Genomic DNA, 20,418 nt, shown 5'->3' with positions numbered 1-20,418 from the left:
GGACCCCGCCCCAGCCCCGCGCACCATTGGCCGCCGCCGCCGCCAGCCGCCCGCGCGAGCCCGGCGCCGATTGGCCGAGCAGGGCACCCCGCCGCCCCATTGGCCGACTGCCGTGACGCGCGACGCTCCCCGCTGCTCCCTCGACGTAGCCCCGGCCCTGACTGGGCCCGTTCGCCTCGGCCGGCCGATTTCATTGGCCGACGGCCACGTTTAGCCCCGCCCCTGGCCGCTGATTGGCCTCGGAGGGCTGAGGTCGCAGCGTTCTATATTTAGAACGTCGGGCCAGCCAACGTTCGAAAGAATGTTCAACGTGAGGGGCGGGGCCGTGGGAGGAAAGGGGCGGGGCCTGGGAGCTAAACGCGGGGGAGGCAAGGAGAGAGGGACAGAGATATAGACCCATGGGATGAGGGTGGCATGGGGCCAGGGGGAAGGGGTCTAGGAACTACCCTGGGGTGGCATAGGGACAAAGGAGGAGGCCTAGGAACCACCCTGGGGTGGCATGGGAATGGGCAGCGGGTCAGGAATCCGCTTGGGGTGGTATGGGGACAGGGAAGTGGGGCTAGGAGGCAGCGTGGGGGGTCATGAGGACAGGGAGTGTAGGCGTGACAGAGCCATTTCACACTGACAGGGAGCCAGCAGAGGAGGGATCCACGGGGTGACCCATTTGTGGGTGTTGTCCAGGGGCACCCTGGTGGCCCCTCCCCCTTCACTCAGCCTTTCTTGGCAGGGGGTTGAGCAGCTGACACCTTCAGCCTGGGAAGAGGAACTGCTGTTAGTTTTACCTGGCCTGCTGAGATCTGCTGCCTCTCCAGCTTCTGCCCCTGGGATGTGCCTCCGTGGCCCTGCTGTTTTAATAAGCATCATTCTTCAAAGGACACACAACTGGGGGCCAGTCAGCATCTGGGCTTCTGCTGTGGTGCAGCCCCGGGGGGGGGGGGGGGGGAGGAACGGGGGGCAAGGTTCTTCTCCCTGGGCCTGTTCCCCCACCCTGTCTATTCAGACTGTGAGCCCCTCACAGCAGCACCCAGCCCACTAGGGCCCCAATCTCTGTCAGGGGCCCATAGGTGCTATTCTAGTACAAATAAATAGTATGGTGGGGCCTCAGGCCCAGACTCAGAGCCTCTACAACTTGAGTGAATTTAAGTCCCACTAGGTGGGAGCTGCAACAGATTCTAATGCTCTGAGGATTGGATGGAGGGTGGGGGGAGACCTAACCCATAGGACAGAGGGGCTCTTCATCTACACCCCACAATGCACCCTCAGGGTGATTATCTGGGGGGGAGGGGCAGGAGGAGGGAGAGATTTCCCTAGCCCTGCCCCCCCCCCCCCCCCCCCCCTCTCAAACATGTCTACCGAGCAATTTGTCTTTGTCTTTCACGTGATGTGGATGGCAGGGCAGGATCACCCCCTTTGCCTGAACCCCCATTTCAGATCACACAAGACATATATCCCCCACCCCATAAACAAGTATAAACTTAGCTAACTTCATCAAGGAGCCTTTACCCAGGAGCTGCTGCCACCTGTCTGTTTTGAGAAAGCATCTGTGTAAACAGAAGTAGGATCCTCCCCTCCCCCCCTTGGAGTCCCTGCCCGGTCTCTGCAGCACCCCCTCCCTGGCACGGGGACTTAACACCCCCAAAGGAAAGAACACTTGTGGGATTCCCTTGATAAGACATTGGCAACATAGCAAATTGCTGTTCAAGCCACATAGTTGTCACTGAGGACAGAAATTTGCCCTCCTGATCCAGCAAGCTGATTGGCATGGGCAGTGTCTTCCAGTAGCAACTGCTACAACTGAGATTGGGGCCCCACTGTGCCAGGTGCTGTACTTCCACATACGCCCCAGAGAGCTCGATCCAGGCTGCTGCTGGGAGCCACAATAGAATCCAGCTCCCCCTTTCCATCAAGAAAGGCTGGTCCCATAGTTAAAGCACGGGGCGGGGACTGTATGTTTCTCACTGCTAGTGCAGCACCCATGTTGATTCCAGCCGCAGCCTGGAGTTGCTACTGCACTATTAAATGAATTGCTTAAGCTGTATTATTTTAGTGTCACCAACTCTGGTAATTTTAGCGTGACAAGCGGGATAGTTGATGTTTAAAGCCCCTGCTCCTGGACGCGTGGGATTATGCAAAAAGCTCAGCTTTTAGTTTCTGGCCTTCACTGCTGCAGGGAGAGGGTTGAAAAACATGACCTCTAAAGTCTCAAAAAAAAAAAAAAAAAAAGGCATCAGGAAAAACAATAAACATCATACTCTTTATTTTAAGGAAGCTCATGGGGTTTTTTTAAGCTAAGCTCACCCTTTTGAATGCTTGCAGTTAGCAATACTTTTCCCTTGACACTGCTTAGTGCTCCGGGCTTTCTAAAAGCAACTCCTCCGTTTAATAGAAGCTGCATCTTCCCAATGAGGGGGCTGGTCAACTCTCCCACTCTGGAGAGAGGAAAGAGACAGGCACAAAATATTGGAAAGCAAAGTCAGACCACCAAAACATTGTGCTTGATGGTAGACGGGATGTGCGGCCGGCAGCCGTGGTAAAGTTATGTCCACGTGGCTCTCTCCCTCACTCCTTCCCCTGCTCGCAGCCTGGGAAAACCGTGCCCTGATCTAAAGTCAAATTGATTTGCACACAGAATGACCTAGGAGGCAACTCGACTTTTAGATCAAGATAGCAAACCAGTGCAGCGGTGGTAGGGCCGCAGTCGTTGAAGATCTGGTCCAAAGGTTCCAGTGGAGCCAGGTCTGATTTACAGCAACCTGGGATTTGGCCCAGACTTTAATAGGAAATGAAGGTTGAAATTAGGCAGTTTAACCTCAAAAGGGGATTTTGCAAAAGCTCTGAATTGATTCAATTTTGAAACATTAAAATCAATACAAGAGGGGTTTTTACGAAGCCTGCTGGAATGAAAGTGAACTCCCTGGTTTCAGCTTATCCCTGCAGCCAAACACAGCCTGGGCTTGGGAAAGGAAGCGAAATTGACAAGAAAGGGTGACCTTGCGGGTTAGGTTGAAGGACAAGAGTGTAGCAAACAGCACCACCTCTGAGAAGAAAGTTTGATCTAAGAGACAGGTGCGATTAGCTGAGGGCAGGCCAGTGGGGTTTTAAAGATAGATGGGCTGCAGAACTTGAGGTACATATTGGTTATGCTTAAGGGGCCTAAATCTCCCCCTTCAACAGAGCCCTTCCCATCTGTGGTAATGCCTAGGAGGCTAGACACAAAAGACCATCCCTACCACAAGCAGCTTAGTCTAGTATCACCATCATACAAATGACAACATTGATCCCCCTCTGATATATATATAAAAACAAAATCACACCCAAAGAACCCCCTAGCCCTGAGTTTTACCCCCACACTGGAGAACTAGCGCTCCCATGAAGCCCACTAGGGACTTTCCATGGAAGATGCTCAGACCCTACGGGACTGGGTGGCTGCTTATGTGGTGTGAGACAGAGACGGCAATTTCCTGCAATATTCTTGAGAAGTTTGTTTATTATTGGGGGCTGGGGTTATATATAACCTCTCTGGGAGCAGATGTGACAGAGATGAGACTGGGGAGTTCAAAAGACTATTAAAAATATGCCAGACAACTATGGACTGTTGGGACAATACATTGAAAGTGGATTTCCTGGAGAATCCATAGAAGGGAACGTTAATGCAAATTTCCCCAACTCCTTATTCAAAAACCCAGCTGTGTGTGGAAAAGGGCAGCGTCTGCCGAGGACCTGCCGCAGAAGGCCAAGAGCAAAGGCCAAAGCTGTGTAAAGAATCAGCTGATTGGCCCAGCCTGGGTTCCTGATCGAAGATGGATGAAGTTGTAACCACTGGAAAAAAGCTATTGTGGGGCTTTGAAGGACTAAAACCTGCCAGAGCCCCATAGTGGAGTTGGGGAGACCTCTGGTGAGCTCTTTAGGATGGGTGTAGATGCTTTGATTGTTTTCTCTGGAATGCTTTTCCCTTAAGAATAAACATGCTTGCTTAGAAAGAAGTGAGTGGCAATTTGCACCTGTGGGCAAGGCACTCGTCTCAGGCCTCGGCAGGAGCGCCGCCAGCGTTTCTGCCGCCCTAGGCGGCGGAAGATCCCGCCCCCAAATGCCGTCCCCCACAGAGGCGGCAGAAGGTCCCGCCACCAAAATACCACTGCGGTCGCTGCCCCCCAAATTGTAGCGCCCTAGGTGACAGTCTAGGTCACCTAATGGGTTGCACCGGCCCTGGGCCTCGGAGAGAAAGCAAAAGCACAGGCACTGGCCTTCTTGGGCGGTCTGTTGCTGAGGAACGCACAGCATAATGCAGGGATCTGTGAAGCCTTGAAACCTCTGGTCAGGAGCAGGGCTGGCCTAGGGCGCGAAACTTCCACCTTGCGCCGCCCCCCCCCCCCCCTTCGCCCTGCGGCAGCTCCCCGGCCCCCCCTCCACCCTGAGGCGCCCCCCACCCGGGGAGCCTTGCAGCAGCTCCCCACCCCAGCTCACCTCTGCTCCGCCTCCTCCCTGAGCACGCTGCCTCCGCTCTAATTCTCCTCCCCTCCCAGGCTTGCGGCGCCAAACAGCTGATTGGCGCTGCAAGTCTGGGAGGCGGGAGAAGGAGTCTGAGCCGCATGTTTTAGCGCGTCACCGGCAGCCCAGGAACGCTGTTAAAAAAAATGGGGGGCACCGCTTTTTGGCACCCCCAAATCTTGGCGCCCTAGGCAACCACCTAATTTGCCTTAATGGTAGCACCGGCCCTGGTCAGGAGGGAGATTGATGTGGGTGTCCTCTAAAGAGAAGTGACAGCTGGGAGCCAAAAACCTAAAGTAGGAGCCCTTGGTGGGCCATGAAGCAGGAATACAGGCGCAGTTGCCCTGAAACTGTGACTTGGTGTATGGAGGACTTTTTGGAATTACAAGCTGTCATTTTAACAGGGTGGGGTTCCTGATCCTGCTTGCAGGGTTTAAGGCTCCCAAGGGAAGCATGCAAGCAGTCAGTCTAGAATGAACCAGCCTAGAACGAGGTGCGGTGAGTTATGCCTTGCTGCCTTGGGGAGCAGCCTGCTTTATCTCTCTCTGTTTGTCGAGTTCTGAATTTCAAGAAACAGTCACATTATGTTAGAACCTGGTGGCAAGACAATTAAGGTTTTTATCTAATCTGTGTGTAAGATAGGAACATAAGTGTAAAACTCCAAAGGTAGTTTTATGTAGGTATTTTATGTAGGTGATAGATAGATAGATAGATGTCTGTCTATCTATCACCTACATAAAATACCACCATCTAACACTTACATAGCACCTTTCATCCATAAATCTCAAAGCACTTTGCAAAGGAAGTTTTCCCCATTTTACAGCTGGGAAAACAGACACAGAAGGGCAGTGACTTGCCCAAGGTCACCCAGACAGCCAGCAGCAGTGCGGAGAATGGTAGCCAGGTCTCCTGTGTGGTCAGAGCACCACCACACTGCTGGCTAAGAAGAAGTCAGTTTCCATTATGCCTAAAATAAGCTAGCCTGACACTGCAAGGTGATCTGGCATCAGGCTCACAGCACCTGCACAGCAGTGTCTGATTTTTGTAGGGCGAGAGCGGCTCAGTGTTTTTAGACTGACCCACTAACACTGAGCTGCCTGCCAGAAAGAGTGGGGTGCTCTTTCTTTACAATGGAGGAAGGAAGTCTGAAAAGTTGGGGTACCCAGACCCCGCTAAATGCAGGAGTTTTCCTGCTTGATTTTCTCCTTGGGAATATCATTAGTGATCCAGCAGGAACAGCTTGAGGCCTCAACTGAGATCAGCACCTGATTGTGCTAGGTGCTGCACATGCATGCACCTCGTGAGAGAGAATCCCTGGCCCCAAAAGCTTCCCATCTAAATAGAAAGGGTAGAGGGCGGGTGCGGAACCACGAACGCAGAAATGACGTGACCAAGATCACACAGCAGATCAATGTCAGAGTTGGGAACAGTCCCCAGCTCTCCCCCTCTGGTGGCTGCTTGCTACTGCTGAGATAAGTCCTCCAGTGTGAGCATGGTGATTTCACAGCCCTCAATGGAACTGTGTGTCGAATTCTAACAGAGACTTCTTTTCCCCCCAAGTGGCCATACGGCCATAGAGTCAAAGAGGCATTATAAAGTTTTGAGCAAGTGGGGAAAAAGTCACTTCCTCTTCTAACTTGTCTGGTTGCCCTAGCATGGCTTCTGCGATCTGACATTCTTGGCAGTTCTCTAGTTGCCCATGCAGCCTTTCAGGAAAAATAAGTTAAGACAAACCCACATTCCTCATGTAAAGAGAAAGAGATCCTTCCGGCTGTCTGATGATCAGGAAGCAAAAACAAAGCAGAAATAGAAGAGGCAGTAAACCCATTCACCCCTGCTGTGGGGTTCACCTTTCGCGCAGCAAAGGGTGAGATTGAACACCCCGTCCTGTAGTACTGAAAGGTGACAAGTTCAGAACTGATCAAAGGAAATACTCCATTCCTCCCCACGTGATCTGGGGAACTTACTGCCACTGGATACTGAACACAAGAGCTTAGCAGGATTATTATTACTTTAAAGATCAGACATTTACGTGGCTAATGAGACCATCCAGAGCGAGAACAAAGAAGATTTAAGCAGCAAACAAGAGATCTAAATCCTCCCAGGGTCATGAGCTAGCCTCTAAGTCTTGCAACTTCAGAGGATGCTTTGGTTATGCCATCAGCGCAGGGTACGTCCACCGTCCTCTTAAGCTGCTTGATGCTGGCCTGTCAGACAGGAAAACGGGCTGTATGGACCCTGGGTCTGATCCCACGAATGGAGTCAGGGAAGGAAGAGATGGAAGCCGACATCTCGCCAAGAAGGGGAAATGCACTTTCCCTGCCTTGCTGGGAGTTCCTGGCTGCTCCTTGCCTGCCAAAGCACAGACAAAGGAAATTGCAGTGTTGGGGACTAGGCTCAGATTGGTAAATAAGCATTTGATTAAGGGCTCAGGCCGCTCCTCCTGTGCTGGAGGGCTGGTTCGGTGCCACCGGCGGGATTCCCATTAGACAAGATCAAAACAAACCGCAAACACAACAAAAGGCAGCAATTTTCCTCCTCTGTCAGGGCTTGGTAGCTCCTGGCGGCTGCTCACTGAAGGCCTGATGCAAAGCACAGTGGAGGGAGTTTGTTCCCCATGCTGCCATCAACTCAGGCCCTTTCTTCATCCGTGGACGTTCCAGGGGCCTGGCTCAAGTGAACGACTGGTGCAAGGAGGGAAGCAGGCAGAGATCGGTGGGTAGGGCAGGGTGCCCTGCCAGCCTACATCCCTCACAGTCATGTGAAGCGAACCAAGCAGAGATTGGTGGCTAAGGATTTGCAGGCAGGGGCTCCCTGCCCACCTAAATCATCCGCCAACCTCAGCTGGGAGAACTACAGCCCAAGTTGCAGTCTCACGAGCCATCAGTGTTCAAGTCTCCACCGGCCTTGGCAGAGTCCTCTGGCAAAGCGAGGATCTGCTGTTTCACATTCCCCCCCGCCCCACTCCTGGGGCACAAGAGGGCAGGGGTATAATATGATGCCTCCGGCAGAGAGGGCCTGTTAATACTTGCTTTCCCCTTTGTAGTTTACAGTGAAAGGTGAATTGCACTGTGCCACACTCAGAACTAGCCAGGCAAGGGGGTAGCCCAGTCCAGTGTCTTAACTGCTAGTCTATCCTTCCTCAGTCCTCGCACACACTTCCCTAGGACCCCATCGGGGCAGAAGAATGCATACATGAGATCAAGGCCTTCTTTCGGTCCACAGCAATTGTTTGTCATTAGCCAGAGTGATTCGTTAGTTCCTATAGCAGAGTAGATAATTAAGCCCATCTCAGCTCCTGCTGTGATATCCGATGCTTCAGAGGAAGCCGACTAACCTTTTTAATACACTCAGCTAGTGGGCTGTTGCTGCGTAGATGGTGGTATCAGTCCTCTCCCTTGCTGGAAAACAAGCTTGTTAATTGCAACAGGAAATCCCTGGGGGGGTGTGATTGGAAAGATGTGCAAGGAAAAAAAAAAAAAAGGGAAAAAATGGATGCTTGTCCCTAAATCCTCCCTCGGGCACCCAAAAACAGTTTCTTGTACAGCTTCGGGGGCTAAAGCAAAGCATCAGAGAAAGTTCTAAAAATCCTCTAGCACAGAGTTTAGTCACGTTTACTGGACTCAGACAGAGCTTAATACAAAGGTGACCTTGAAAAGATCCATATAAAATCAGGCGCGTTTCTTTTTTTGATGGAGAAGTCAGGCTTGAAAAGTTGGAAGTTTTACTGCTTGTTTTTTTTTTTTTAAGCCTTAGAAATAATCAGAAACACTCAGCTGGGGCTTCCCCTGGTTTTGATTGAAGATCAGAGGAAAGTTTGTGACGGAGCCTCTTGAGAAGGAGACTTTAAAGAGGAATGCTTCCTCGCTGGAGGTTTCATTGATGTTCAGTAGGTGTTTACAAAACACCAAAGGGTCTGACACAGTTTAAGGTCTTGTCTATGCTGGGATCACATATCCAGGATGGGATGTTGTCTGACCATGCCCTAGAAAGCCGCAGCTATTTACTGCTCAATTGTGCCAGGTGCTGTACAAACACTGAGCAAGATTTTAAGATGTTCAGACACAGACCATCTAGATTTAAAAATGATCTAGTTAAACTGATGCAAAGCCCTAATGTAGACACACTTAAACCAGTTTAAACCTCACTCAGACAGATTTAGCCGGCACCGGAACGTTGGCAAATTAAGCCATGTGTTTCCATTGGGGTATGCCCTGGTTTAACGATAGAGTTCAAATCTCGTTAAGCCGGTGCACCTGTCTAGCATGCACCTGGCAGTCATGTACACCAGTGTGAGCTGGGGATGGTCATTGCCATTTTCATTTAGCGAGATAAGATAGGTAGGTGAAGTAATATCTTGTAGTGGGCCAACTTCTGTTAGCGAGACAAACTTTCGAGCCACAGAGCTCTAGATGCCGTGTGACTCAAAGGCTTGTCTCTCTCACCAACAGTAGTTGATCTAATAAAAGATATTACCACACCCACCTTGTCTCTCTAATATCCCGGGACCAACATGGCTACGCCACCACTGCATGTTAATTTAGTAGCATTTTTACACTTCCCATGCACAAAGCACAGCTTTAAGGGAGAATCCAACCCCCAGACATGATTTGCGCAACGGCTTTACACCCCTGGACTTGAGGTTTGCCCTGGTGGCAGCAACACCAGTGTGGACACAGCTCGCCAGCTCACCTTTCCCTCTTGTGATGAGCCTTTCGCCAGTTCTCCCACCTAGGCAGGAACTGAAATGTAACCTGGGAGACACAGGCAGAACACGCTTGGCAGCTGATGGATAAAGCATACAAGAGGGCACATACCCAGGCCTACGCAGGCTGCATTATTGTGGAGCCTAGAAGTCTCAACTGAGAGGCTGCACAGACAGAGTGTGTGACAGCCTCTGCCCCATACAGTTCACAGTCTAAATAGACAAAGAGTGGGAGGGGAAACCGAGGCACAGAGGGGTAAGGGGCTTGCCGAAGTTTACACAGAGTCAGTGGCAGGACTAGGAATAGACCCCAGGACTCGTGTCCCATCCACCACACCCATTTCTCAAACTTTGCAGGTTGGCAACCCCTTACCTGAAGTCAAAAATTTTCATGACTCCCTCCCTCTCTCATGTTGACTATAAAGAATAAAAAAAGCATTGGTGAGGATAATGCTAAGCCCGCATGTGCGTGGAGAGGCTGGCAGGATACTTACCTTGAAGAGGACTGGTACATAGGTGGTCAGGGGGTGAGATTCTCTTTGCTTTAGACGGCAATAAGATTTTTCAGTCTCAGGACCCCCCACCCTCAGGGTCATGACTCACCAGTTGACAGACCGTACCGTACCGTGCTGCTGCTGAAGAACGCTGCTGGCATAGCTCCCAGCCAGCAGCACCATGACTATGAAGGAAGGGGTGAGGCTGGGCTGCCAGGCCCTGCGCTGACACCACGCCGTTTGCTCCACTGCATGAGACAGCAAATCGTTCCAAGAGCTTTATTCCTACGTTGACTTAAGACACTTTCAATAGTTAAAATGAAAAAAAAAAATTAAAAAAAAATGTATGCAAAGAAGACTCCTACCACATCAGAGAGGGAAACAGACAAGGTCAGAACAGGGCACTTCGGAACAGAACTGAACTAGCGAGTCCCCCAAATAATCTCTCTTTTCCCCCATGGAGGCTGGTGGAGGGCTCAAGATCCCAGCTGGGTTTGTAACTGGCCATTTACTCTAGAGAGCGACTAGGATCTCCATCCCACAGCCGGCTAGGCAGGGGCATGCTCCATTCCGGATCAGGCTGCAGATGTTTTCTAAGAGCGATGGATCAGTCTAGTGGAACAGAAGCGGGTTTCCTAGCGCAACACACCAGAGCCGTAGGTGTTGCCAGAGCGGCGTTATCGCAGACTCTTCTTGAGGGTGAAGGAAGGAAGTCGATCCATCAGGAGGCTCTGATTCTAACGCACCCTAATGCGGATCAGACGGCTCTTTGCCACGCGGGGGTGCGCACCTCCACCCCTGAGATCAAGCTATGGGATCACAAGGGCTCTGTACGTTGGTGCCCCTCCACCCCAGGAAGGGCTGTATACAGGAGAGGCCAGGAGAGATGCTGGAGCAAGTTGTGCCCCAGAGGAGCTGGTAGGATCATGATGTGCCATGGCTAGGATGATATGCTGTCTGATGCCCCCCTGGGGGAGGAGGATTCAATCCTCCAGCTGGAGGGAGCTGCTCTAGAGTTATTGGGATGCTCCCAGGAGGAGGAACCCCCAGGCAACAGAGCAGCAGCAGTGTTGGAAAGCCACAGTGGGCAGCATGGGGCTGGAGGGGAGAGCATACGCCTGCCCAGCTAGAGACAGCGAAGGAGGGGTCTGACGGGGGCCCGCCTCAACTGCGGCCAAGGATACCAGGCAGGTGCATGTCATGGCTGTAGCAGCCCTGGAAGGAGCAGAGCTGGGTCACCGCGGGAGTGGGGATGGTTCCCAAGGGAGCTGGCTCACATTCCCGGCAAGCCACCCAAGCCCAGGGGCTCCCTGAGCGGAGGACCTGATGCAGGGGGAGTGGCACTAAGTGCTTGTCTAGAGTGATTCCTACGGAGCCAGCGAAAGTGGGGGAGGAGCCCAGCAGACCTACAGCTCCCATTCCTCCCTAGCCCAACTGCAAAGCAGGTGCCCGCAATCTCCTCACGCAGGCTAAGGGGAAGGGCCACAGTCAGACACCCCATTGGTTAGGAAGAGGCATTAACCTTTTAGCTACCCCACTAGAACATGTCCAGGTTTCCCCGCTGATACCACTTCCCCGTAGTACTTGGATGCAGCCCCCGTGAAGCCAGTCAGATCCCTTTCCCCACGCAGTGGCTGTATCCTTGCGCTCCCGTGTCCAGGTCTGGCCGTGCCCCGGATCACATGCAGTCCATGGAGTTCTCAGGTAGGATGCCGAGGGCAGTGCCCGGCCCCTTGGCGGAGGTGCAGCTGGCAGACAGCATGCCCTCAGGCTCCGGGTCCACGTTCTCGATGTCCTCCATCTGGTCGCTGGGGCCGTCCCAGTTGATGTGGAAGCGGGTGACGCGGGGGTTGGAGGCCAGAATGTTCCTCTGCAGCTAAGCAGAGGGAGGAGGAATCAGACAGCTGCAGGGCTTGTTATACAGCCATCTGGGGCCTAGAGACACCTACCAGCCCCCCCATGTTAAAGGATAAGAAGTAGGGCCTTCCCCCAGAGAGCGTACCCTGGCCTGAGCCAGTTGAGATGGGAGGGTTGGACAGTGCTGGGATATAACCAGGAGTCAAGGCTTTTCTTCCTTAGCTTAGTAAACGTTTAAAGCAGGGGTTCTCAAACTGGGGGTCAGGACCCCGCAGGGGGTCGCGAGGTTATTACATGGGGGTCACAAACGGTTAGCCTCCATCCCAAACCCCGCTTTGCCTCGAGCATTTATAATGGTGTTAAATATATAAAAAAAGTGTTTTTAATTTATAAGAGGGGTCACACTCAGAGGCTTGCTATGTGAAAGGGGTCACCAGTAAACAAAGTTTGAGTACCACTGGTCTAAAGTACCAACAGCCTTGCTGTACAGAGGGGAAAACTGAGGCACAGCGTAGCAGGGAAGTGACTTGGGCAAGGGCATACAAGTCAATCAGTGGCAGAGCCAGGAAGGGAACCCAGGTGCCCTGACTCCCAGTCCCCTAGCCAGGGACCTCGAGCCTCACTCTTTCCCTAGCCAGGCATGGACCAAGAGCTTGTAATGCCGCACTAGGGCTCAGAGCGTCAGAGAGCTCCCTGATCCTAGTTCCCCCACACCCCGTGAGGAGCTGGGTCGGACCAGGACTCTACAGTGGCAAGAGCCTCCTTGTCCAGAAGGCCCGAAGGGCCCCTTACAAAGACCCCATGGACAGGGCAGGGCATGAGTCAAGAGCCCCCCTCTGCCAGCTGCTGGTACCTGGGAGAAGTCTGGCTTGAGGGGTGGATTCTCCCGCAGCTCGGGGTCCGTGTACTCGTTGTTGACGTAGTAGCCCACGCGGATGAACTCTTGGCCCAGGTAGGTACAGGTGATGAGCACCACAGTCACCCCCACTGCGTCGCTCTCAGGGATCAGGCTGGGGTTGGGGGCTTCGGCCTGGAAAGGAAGCGACATCCCCGCCCCGAGGGGGAGATCAGAGAGCATGTCAGAGGGGGACCAGAGCCAGTCACATCGGTGAGTTTTTAAGGCCAGAAGGGACGACCAGATCACCCTGTATGACCCTCTCTCCATCACCAAGCCCAACTGCCCAGATCAAACCAAACTATGGGAGACCCAACGGTTGAATGCCACAGGAAAGTTTTTGGAAAATGCACAATTTCCTGGTGCAAGTGCTGGAGGAACCAAATAGGGGCAGAGCTCTTCTTGACCTGCTGCTCACAAACGAGGAAGAATTAGTAGGGAAAGCAAAAGTGGATGGGAACCTGGGAGGCAGTGACCATGAAATGGTCAAGTTCAGGATCCTGACACAAGGAAGAAAGGAGAGCAGCAGAATACGGACCCTGGACTTCAGAAAAGCAGATTGACTCCCTCAGGAAACTGATGGGCAGGATCCCCTGGGAGAATAACATGAGCGGGAAAGGAGTCCAGGAGAGCTGGCTGTATTTTAAAGAATCCTTATTGCAGTTGCAGGAACAAACCATCCCAATGTGTAGAAAGAACAGTAAATATGGCAGGCGACCAGCCTGGCTAAACAGTGAAATCCTTGCTGATCTTAAATGCAAGAAAGAAGCTTACAAGAAGTGGCAGATTGGACAAATGACCAGGGAGGAGTATAAAAATATTGCTCAGGCATGCAGGAGTGAAATCAGGAAGGCCAAATCACACTTGGAGTTGCAGCTAGCAAGAGATGATAAGAGTAACAAGAAGGGTTTCTTCAGGTATGTTAGCAACAAGAAGAAAGTCAAGGAAAATGTGGGCCCCTTACTGAATGAGGGGGGCAACCTAGTGACAGAGGATGTGGAAAAAGCTAATGTACTCAATGATTTTTTTGCCTCTGTCGTCACAAACAAGGTCAGCTCCCAGACTGCTGCACTGGGCAGCACAGTATGGGGAGGAGGTGACCAGCCCTCTGTGGAGAAAGAAGTGGTTTGGGAGATTTAGAAAAACTGGATGAGCACAAGTCCATGGGGCCAGATGCGCTGCATCCGAGGGTGTTAAAGGAGTTGGCGGATGTGATTGCAAAGCCATTGGCCATTATCTTTGAAAACTCATGGTAATCGGGGAAGGTCCCACACGACTGGAAAAAGGCTAATGCAGTGTCCATCTTTAAAAAAGGGAAGAAGGAGGATCCGGGGAACTACAGGCCAGTCGGCCTCACCTAAGTCTCTGGAAAAATCATAGAGCAGGTCCTCAAGGAATCCATTATGAAACACTTAGAGGAGAGGAAAGTGATCAGGAACAGTCAGCATGGACTCATGAAGGGCAAGTCATGCCTGACTAAACTAATTGCCTTCTATGAGGAGATAACTGGGTCTGTGGATGAGGGAAAAGCAGTGGATGTGTTATTCCTTGACTTTAGCAAAGCTTTCGATATAGTCTCCCACAGTATTCTTGCTGGCAAGTTAAAGAAGTATGGGCTGGATGAATGGACTACAAGGGGGATAGAAAACTGGCTAGATCGTCGGGCTCAACGGGTAGCGATCAATGGCTTCATGTCTAGTTGGCAGACGGTTTCAAGTGGAGTGCCCCAGGGGTCGGTCCTGGGCCCAGTTTTGTTCAATATCTTCATTAATGATCTGGAGGATGGCGTGGACTGCACTTTCAGCACGTTTGCAGATGACACTAAACTGGGAGGAGTGGTAGATACACTGGAGGGTAGGGATAGGATACAGAGGGACCTAGACAAATTAGAGGATTGGGCCAAAAGAAACCTGATGAGGTTCAACAAGGACAAGTGCAGAGTCCTACACTTAGGACGGAAGAATCTCATTCACTGTTACAGACTAGGGACCGAGTGGCTAGGTAGCAGTTCTGCAGAAAAGGACCTAGGGGTTACAGTGGACAAGAAGCTGGATATGAGTCAACAGTGTCCCCTTGTTGCCAAGAAGGCTAACGGCATTTTGGGCTGTATAAATAGGGGCATGGCCAGCAGATGGAGGGACGTGATCATTCCCCTCTATTCGACATTGATGAGGCCTCATCTGGAGTACCGTGTCCAGTTTTGGGCCCCACACTACAAGGAGGATGTGGAAAAATTGGAAAGAGTCCAGCGGAGGGCAACCAAAATGATTAGGGGGCTGGAGCACATTACTTATGAGGAGAGGATGAGGGAACTGGGATTGTTTAGTCTGCAGAAGAGAAGAATGAGGGAGGATTTGATAGCTGCTTTCAACTACCTGAAAGGGGGTTCCAAAGAGGATGGATCTAGACTAGTCTCAGTGGTACCAGATGACAGAACAAGGAGTAATGGTCTCAAATTGCAGTGGGGGAGGTTTAAGTTGGATATTAGGAAAAACTTTTTCACTAGGAGGGTGGTGAAGCACTGGAATGGGTTACACCTAGGGAGGTGGTGGAATCTCCTTCCTTAGAGGATTTTAAGGTCAGGCTTGACAAAGCCCTGGCTGGGAGGATTTAGTTGGGAATTGGTCCTGCTCTGAGCAGGGGGTTGGACTAGATGACCTCCTGAGGTCCCTTCCAACCCTGATATTCTATGATTCTATGGAAGAAAACAGGAAGGACTGAGGTGCTGGCGATGCCAAGGCCCCTGCAATGACTGGGAATTGATTTAGTGAGATCTAACCAGACGAGACGAGCAGGGACCCCTGCACCGCACTGAAGAGGAAGGCGAATAACCATCAAGGTCCCTGCCAATCTGCTGGGTGGAAAAGAGAGTTTTCTTCCCGACCCCAAACTTGAAGATCAGTGTGACCCTGAGCATGGGAGCAAGACCCACCAGCCAAGCATCTGAGAAATCCGTACTCCATCAGGGTGCCAGCCCACCCTGTCCACAGTCTGTCTCCAGCGGTGGTCAATCCCTGATGCTTAAGACGAAGGACAAAAAATAACCCTGAACCACATTGGGGGAAAAAATTCGCTTCCTGATTCCCACAGGTTAACATTCCTCTCTGCAGACATCACACTCGGAAGGGTCTTCACCACCATAACAAGGCGTTGCCCATTTCCCCTGCCTCCCCACCCAAAAATACTCCTGCAGATTAAGGGTCCCCAGTTGCTTTGGTTGCATTTCACCCATCCAATCACTTCCTAGCCCCAGACCAGGCCCTCTAGCCCCACCCATGTCTCCCGCAGCTGCCTCTTACCTCAAACACAAACATGTGTCTCCCAGCTGGGACGGGTCCCACCAGAACAGAGTCGAGCACCTGGTCATACTCCTCGCTCTCCGCAGAGCCCACATAGATGATCTTCCACTCCAGGTCTGAAAGGGAAGGGGAGCGTGGTGAGAATCGGCAGCAGCCCTTGAGTAATGCTGGGGAACCAATTCTGCTCTGGATTTATGCCAGCGTAACTGAGCACAACACCCAGATTTACACCAACATGACTGTCTGACCCTGACTCTTGTGTTCCCCAGCCAGAACTTAATTATCAGTGTCCCACAACCACCTACAAACTCCAACCCCTTTGTGCTGGGCACTGCCCAGACACGCTAGGACACCACCACAAAGCAGACAAGACAAAGGAAGGATTATTATGCCCTTTTACAGGGACACTGAGGCACGGCAATCTTAAGGGACTGTCCAAGATCAGTCTCTGTGGCATGGCCCAGAACCAAATTCTGATCTCCTGAGTCCCCGGCAAACACCTCAAACATGAAACCATCCACTGAGCTGCAAACTCCTTCCCTTCCTCCTGCCAACCCTTTTCTTCGAGGGATAGGGATCACAGGGGACCCCAGAAGGTTAGATTCTGTAGACCACCAACAAGAGATGGGAGATCGTTTGGCAAGAGGTGAGACCAAAACACCGACCAGAGTCTCCGACAGGTGCAGCCCCAGTGGGAAGGGAGCCAGACTCGGTTACGAAGAGCAGACTTTGCTCTTTAAAGCTCATGAGAGATTTCCTGATTATGACCCAAGGCCAAGGGATCTTCTTAAGCATTGTCTGCACTCAAGGCTGCACCAGTTATGGCCAGAATGGTTTCATTACAAGCCCCCATCTGGCTGTCCAGTTCCATCTGCTGTTCCTTGTCCGATACTTAGATCGGAAGCTCTTTGGGGATGGGGCTTCTTTTTTGTTGTTTGTACAGCGCCTGGCACAATGGGGTCTGGGTCATGGTACCTCCTGTGTGCTCTTAATTTCATTTACATTAAGCTCAACTCTGGTTTTAAATCAAGTTAATACAGGCACAGGAACTAGGGTTGCCAAGCTGTCCATTCAAAGGGATGAGTTTCAGCTCCGAGCAGGATCTGCCTTCTTTTGCCAAAGCCTGGTACCCAAACCTAAGAGGCGCTCAGGCGTGTCCAAGCCTGAGCCAATGCCAGGCCTATGCCCCCATGCACAGACATCAAGCTAGAAGTGTGTATAGGCAGGCGGGCAGTTTCCACTTCCACACCCGAGGGAAGCGTGCCATGTAACATGTAAATACTTCCCAGGAGACTGGATCAGGGCCGCCTTTGCCAGGCAGAGTGATGCCACACAGCAGGGGGAGTTTGGATTAAGGGGAATACATCGTTTCTCAAAACAAATCAGAAACAGCAGCTTTTCACATACAGAAGCTGTGTAATTTACAAGAGAGGGGATGCGTTAGCCAGAGATTACATAATAGGCTAGAGTAGCTTATTAACGCAGGGAAGCCTTCCCTGAGGAACAAACTGCAGCATATACCCTCAAGTCCCCTTCCCAGAATAGAGAGTAGTGGGGGACGATTCCACACAAGCCCCTAAGAGCAAGGAATTTCAGTCTGATGGAGGACTGATCCTTCCCTTCCCCCCAGTGCACTGGAAAGCTTATCCAATTGATTTGGCAGACAGGTTTCCCAGAGCAGCACGGCCCTTCCTGTTTGGAGAAAGATCCCCCCACAGGGCAAGCTGCAGCGTAAGGCAGGCCATGCAGCGGGTGGTGCTGCCCGTATCTGGATGATCGTCCATCTTCTCTGAGGCTGTCCAACAGCTCGTCGGCGCTCCCGCTGCCCCCACTCAGCGGGGCTGTGCTCAGACTCTGCAAACAGCCTATTTTGAAACCGTCAAGCCAATGAGACATGCCAGTTTCTCAGCCCCAAAGACAGCAGAGAGATTTGGCTGCTGCCCCTCCACAGCTTTGACACCTCCTGAAGTTAAGAGGCTCAGGCTTAGGCCATAAAGGGCTTTGCAAGCTACGCTTTCCTGACAATACCACTCTGCAGTCTGACGTCTCGCATTATCCTCACACCCTTCGGAAAGTTTCTCTTCGACCCCTGGGTTCCTTTTTTCAGGGAGAGGAGCCGGCCTCCAGAGATGCCTCAGAAGCACTCAGATCTCTTAATACAATGGTTCTAAAACTGCAATCTAAGGGCCCTTTTCCTTGATGGGCTGTTTTAAGAAGAAGGGACAGGAGGGGGGTTAGGGTCTTTTAGATAGGAAATCTTAGTGGGGGAGGGCACATGAAGAACTGGAAACATCACTGCCAATATTCTTTCAGCACCATCGCTTCGCTGTGTTAAGTAATGTCTCATTCACGTGTTTATCGCTGGCAAATATTCAACCCAGGAAGATTGGGCCAAATTAGTTCTGGCTACACCACGATCTGCAAAAGGCAGACGTTTCTGCCCCTAGGAGTCTCTACACCAGAAGGTTTATCTGGCCACAGAATCAAGCCATGTGTGTGGCCTGCTTTTCAGAAACGCTGGGCACATGTGATTCTCACCTATCAGCAGCATAATGTACCATTGAAGCCTTGATGTTTATACAAGCTGGCACCAAGCAAACAGAAATTTGCAAGCAGAATTCCCTGGGGCAGTCAGGTAAGAGTCTCATCCTCACTGGTAAGGGGCATGGCTGTGCTGGCCGGGTTAACAGGATAGTTTAGCTAAGTTACTTTAACGCCGAAGGGCTCTCTGCAGCCTGCTGAGTGCGGATCAGATGCAGAACGTGAGGGGTTTCCTCCACAGGCACCTGCTTTCACCTCCCACTCACTTCCCCGGAGTGGCCACGTCTAGCTCCTGCAGCAGCTCCTGTCTAGGCATTTACACCACTTCTGAGGCCTCTGAGGGCCTGACCCAGGCTGGAACCCAGCAGCCTCCTGCCTTTTAATAATGCCCAGCGTTTCTTGGCATTCACATGCTGTCCGCGCTTTGCAGACAAGAGCGAGTTAATCCCCCAGGAGGGCTGGGCCAGCACCAGCCCCGTCCCTGTTCCGGAGCTGGGGAAGGGACGCGCCCAAGAGCGCACAGCACGTCAGCAGCAGAGAACAGAACCCAGGAGTCCTGGCTCCTGAACCCGGTGTATCTACCCCCCTCCCCCACTCGCTGGGGCAGAGGGGGGCAGGCACGGCCCATATCGGGGGAACAGCCTCGACTCCTCAGCCAGGCGCCCTGGGATCCGACCCCAACCCCGCAGGGCAGGTCCCCTGCCATGGACCCCGTCCCACGGGGGGGGAAGGGCCTGTCCCAGAAAGCCCCCCTCCCCCCCAGCCAGATGGGGAGACCCCGACCCCTCCACCCCCCGCCTCCAGCACGTGCGGGGGGGTCTCGCTACAGGCCCGGGCAGAATGGGAGTGAGGGGCCCCCCCGGCACTGGAGTGAGGGGGGGGGCTATGGGGGGGGGCTCCCAGGCCTCAGAGGTCCCAGGGCCGGAGCCGGTTCCCCCGGGCGGGGGGCAGCGGGGGCCCCGTTGTCAGGGGCTGGGGGTCGCTGGGCCGTCACTGGGGGCCGGCCGGGGGGGGGGGGTCCCGGCCGGGCCGGACTCACCGTGCGGCAGCGCCTCCCCGCACTCGAACTGCACCTGGAAGCGCAGCGGGCGGCCGAACGGGCTCGGGTTCTCCAGCACCGACACCCCCAGCACCGACACGCGGGACATGCCGCCGCCGGGACCCGAACCCGCCGCCGCCGCCGCTCGCCACAAAGCAGCCCCGCCGCCCGCGCGCGCTTGCCGCTGCCGCGCGCACAGCCAACCAATCAGCGCGCGTCAGCCGCCTGCCTCCGCCACTGCCCACCAATCACCGCACTTCGCGCCGGGACCAATGCCCGCCCGGCCCGCTCACTTCCTGCCAATCGCCACGCCCTTCCCCTCCTTCGCCAATCGGCTTTCCGGACTCCATCCCTGCCGGGAGCCGCATGCGACCAATCCGCGTCCGCCTCACATTCCTCCCCACCAATCAGCGCGAGCGCCAATTTTGGGGCCACAGATGGCCAATAACCAGCCAGGTCGCTTGGCCGAATGAGGCGGGAGGAGGGGGGAAGAGAGTCTGACCAATCAGAAGGGGGCGATGAGACAGAGCCGAGCGGGGTGTCCGGGGGAGGACGGAGGGACAGGGGGGGCTGCGGCTGGACAGAGCAAGGGGCGCGGTGGGGGCCGTGGATGGGACCTCCCAGCCCTGAGTCCCGGGCAGGGGACGGATCGCGAGGGGCGGGGGAGGGAGCCCCAGGTGTGCACCAGCTGACCCGCAGCGGGGTGGGGGGTGAGCAGGGGGAAGCCAAGCGAGGGCAGATCAGGAGAGGGGGATGTTGGGGTGATGATGGGGAGAGTTGGGGGGTATGGAAGAGGCCTTCCCCGCACCCTGCACTAGCCGAGACCGACTCGTCCCCTGCACCAGTCCCAGAGAGCTCGGCTGGGGAGGTGGGCGGTGGGGCCCGCCCAGAGCTGGAGCTATGCTGGGAAGCAGGGCAGACCCCTAGTGACCCCAGAAAACCCGCCCGGCCCAGGCACGCTCGGGGGTCGGGGGAGGGGGTAGAGCGGAGGGGGGGCCTCAGGAAGGGGAGGGGGGACCACGATCCACACACCAGGGCCCCGCCTGAGTGTGGGCCTGGCGCCATGGAGCCACTGGTGCCATGGTAAACCCGGTACTGCC

The 20,418-nt window shown here is 53.5% G+C and overlaps 1 protein-coding gene across 1 annotated transcript; it reads right to left on the bottom strand.

Annotated features, from left to right (window-relative positions):
- Positions 1 to 9,952: 9,952 nt before the first annotated feature.
- Positions 9,953 to 19,529, bottom strand: ASF1B (anti-silencing function 1B histone chaperone). Its single transcript, XM_005296066.4, has 4 exons — positions 19,319 to 19,529; positions 15,739 to 15,854; positions 12,398 to 12,574; positions 9,953 to 11,563 (listed from the first exon to the last, which is right to left on the bottom strand). Exons 1-4 carry the CDS (start codon positions 19,425 to 19,427, stop codon positions 11,366 to 11,368), a joined length of 600 nt encoding a protein of 199 aa, XP_005296123.1. The 5' UTR covers positions 19,428 to 19,529; the 3' UTR covers positions 9,953 to 11,365.
- Between the last annotated feature and the right edge of the window lie 889 nt (positions 19,530 to 20,418).

Source organism: Chrysemys picta, chromosome 22 (assembly GCF_011386835.1).
Source record: "Chrysemys picta bellii isolate R12L10 chromosome 22, ASM1138683v2, whole genome shotgun sequence".
Taxonomy (NCBI): Eukaryota; Metazoa; Chordata; order Testudines; family Emydidae; genus Chrysemys; species Chrysemys picta.
The sequence above is the reverse complement of the archived record's forward strand: the minus strand, read 5'-3'. Positions and strand labels throughout refer to the sequence as shown.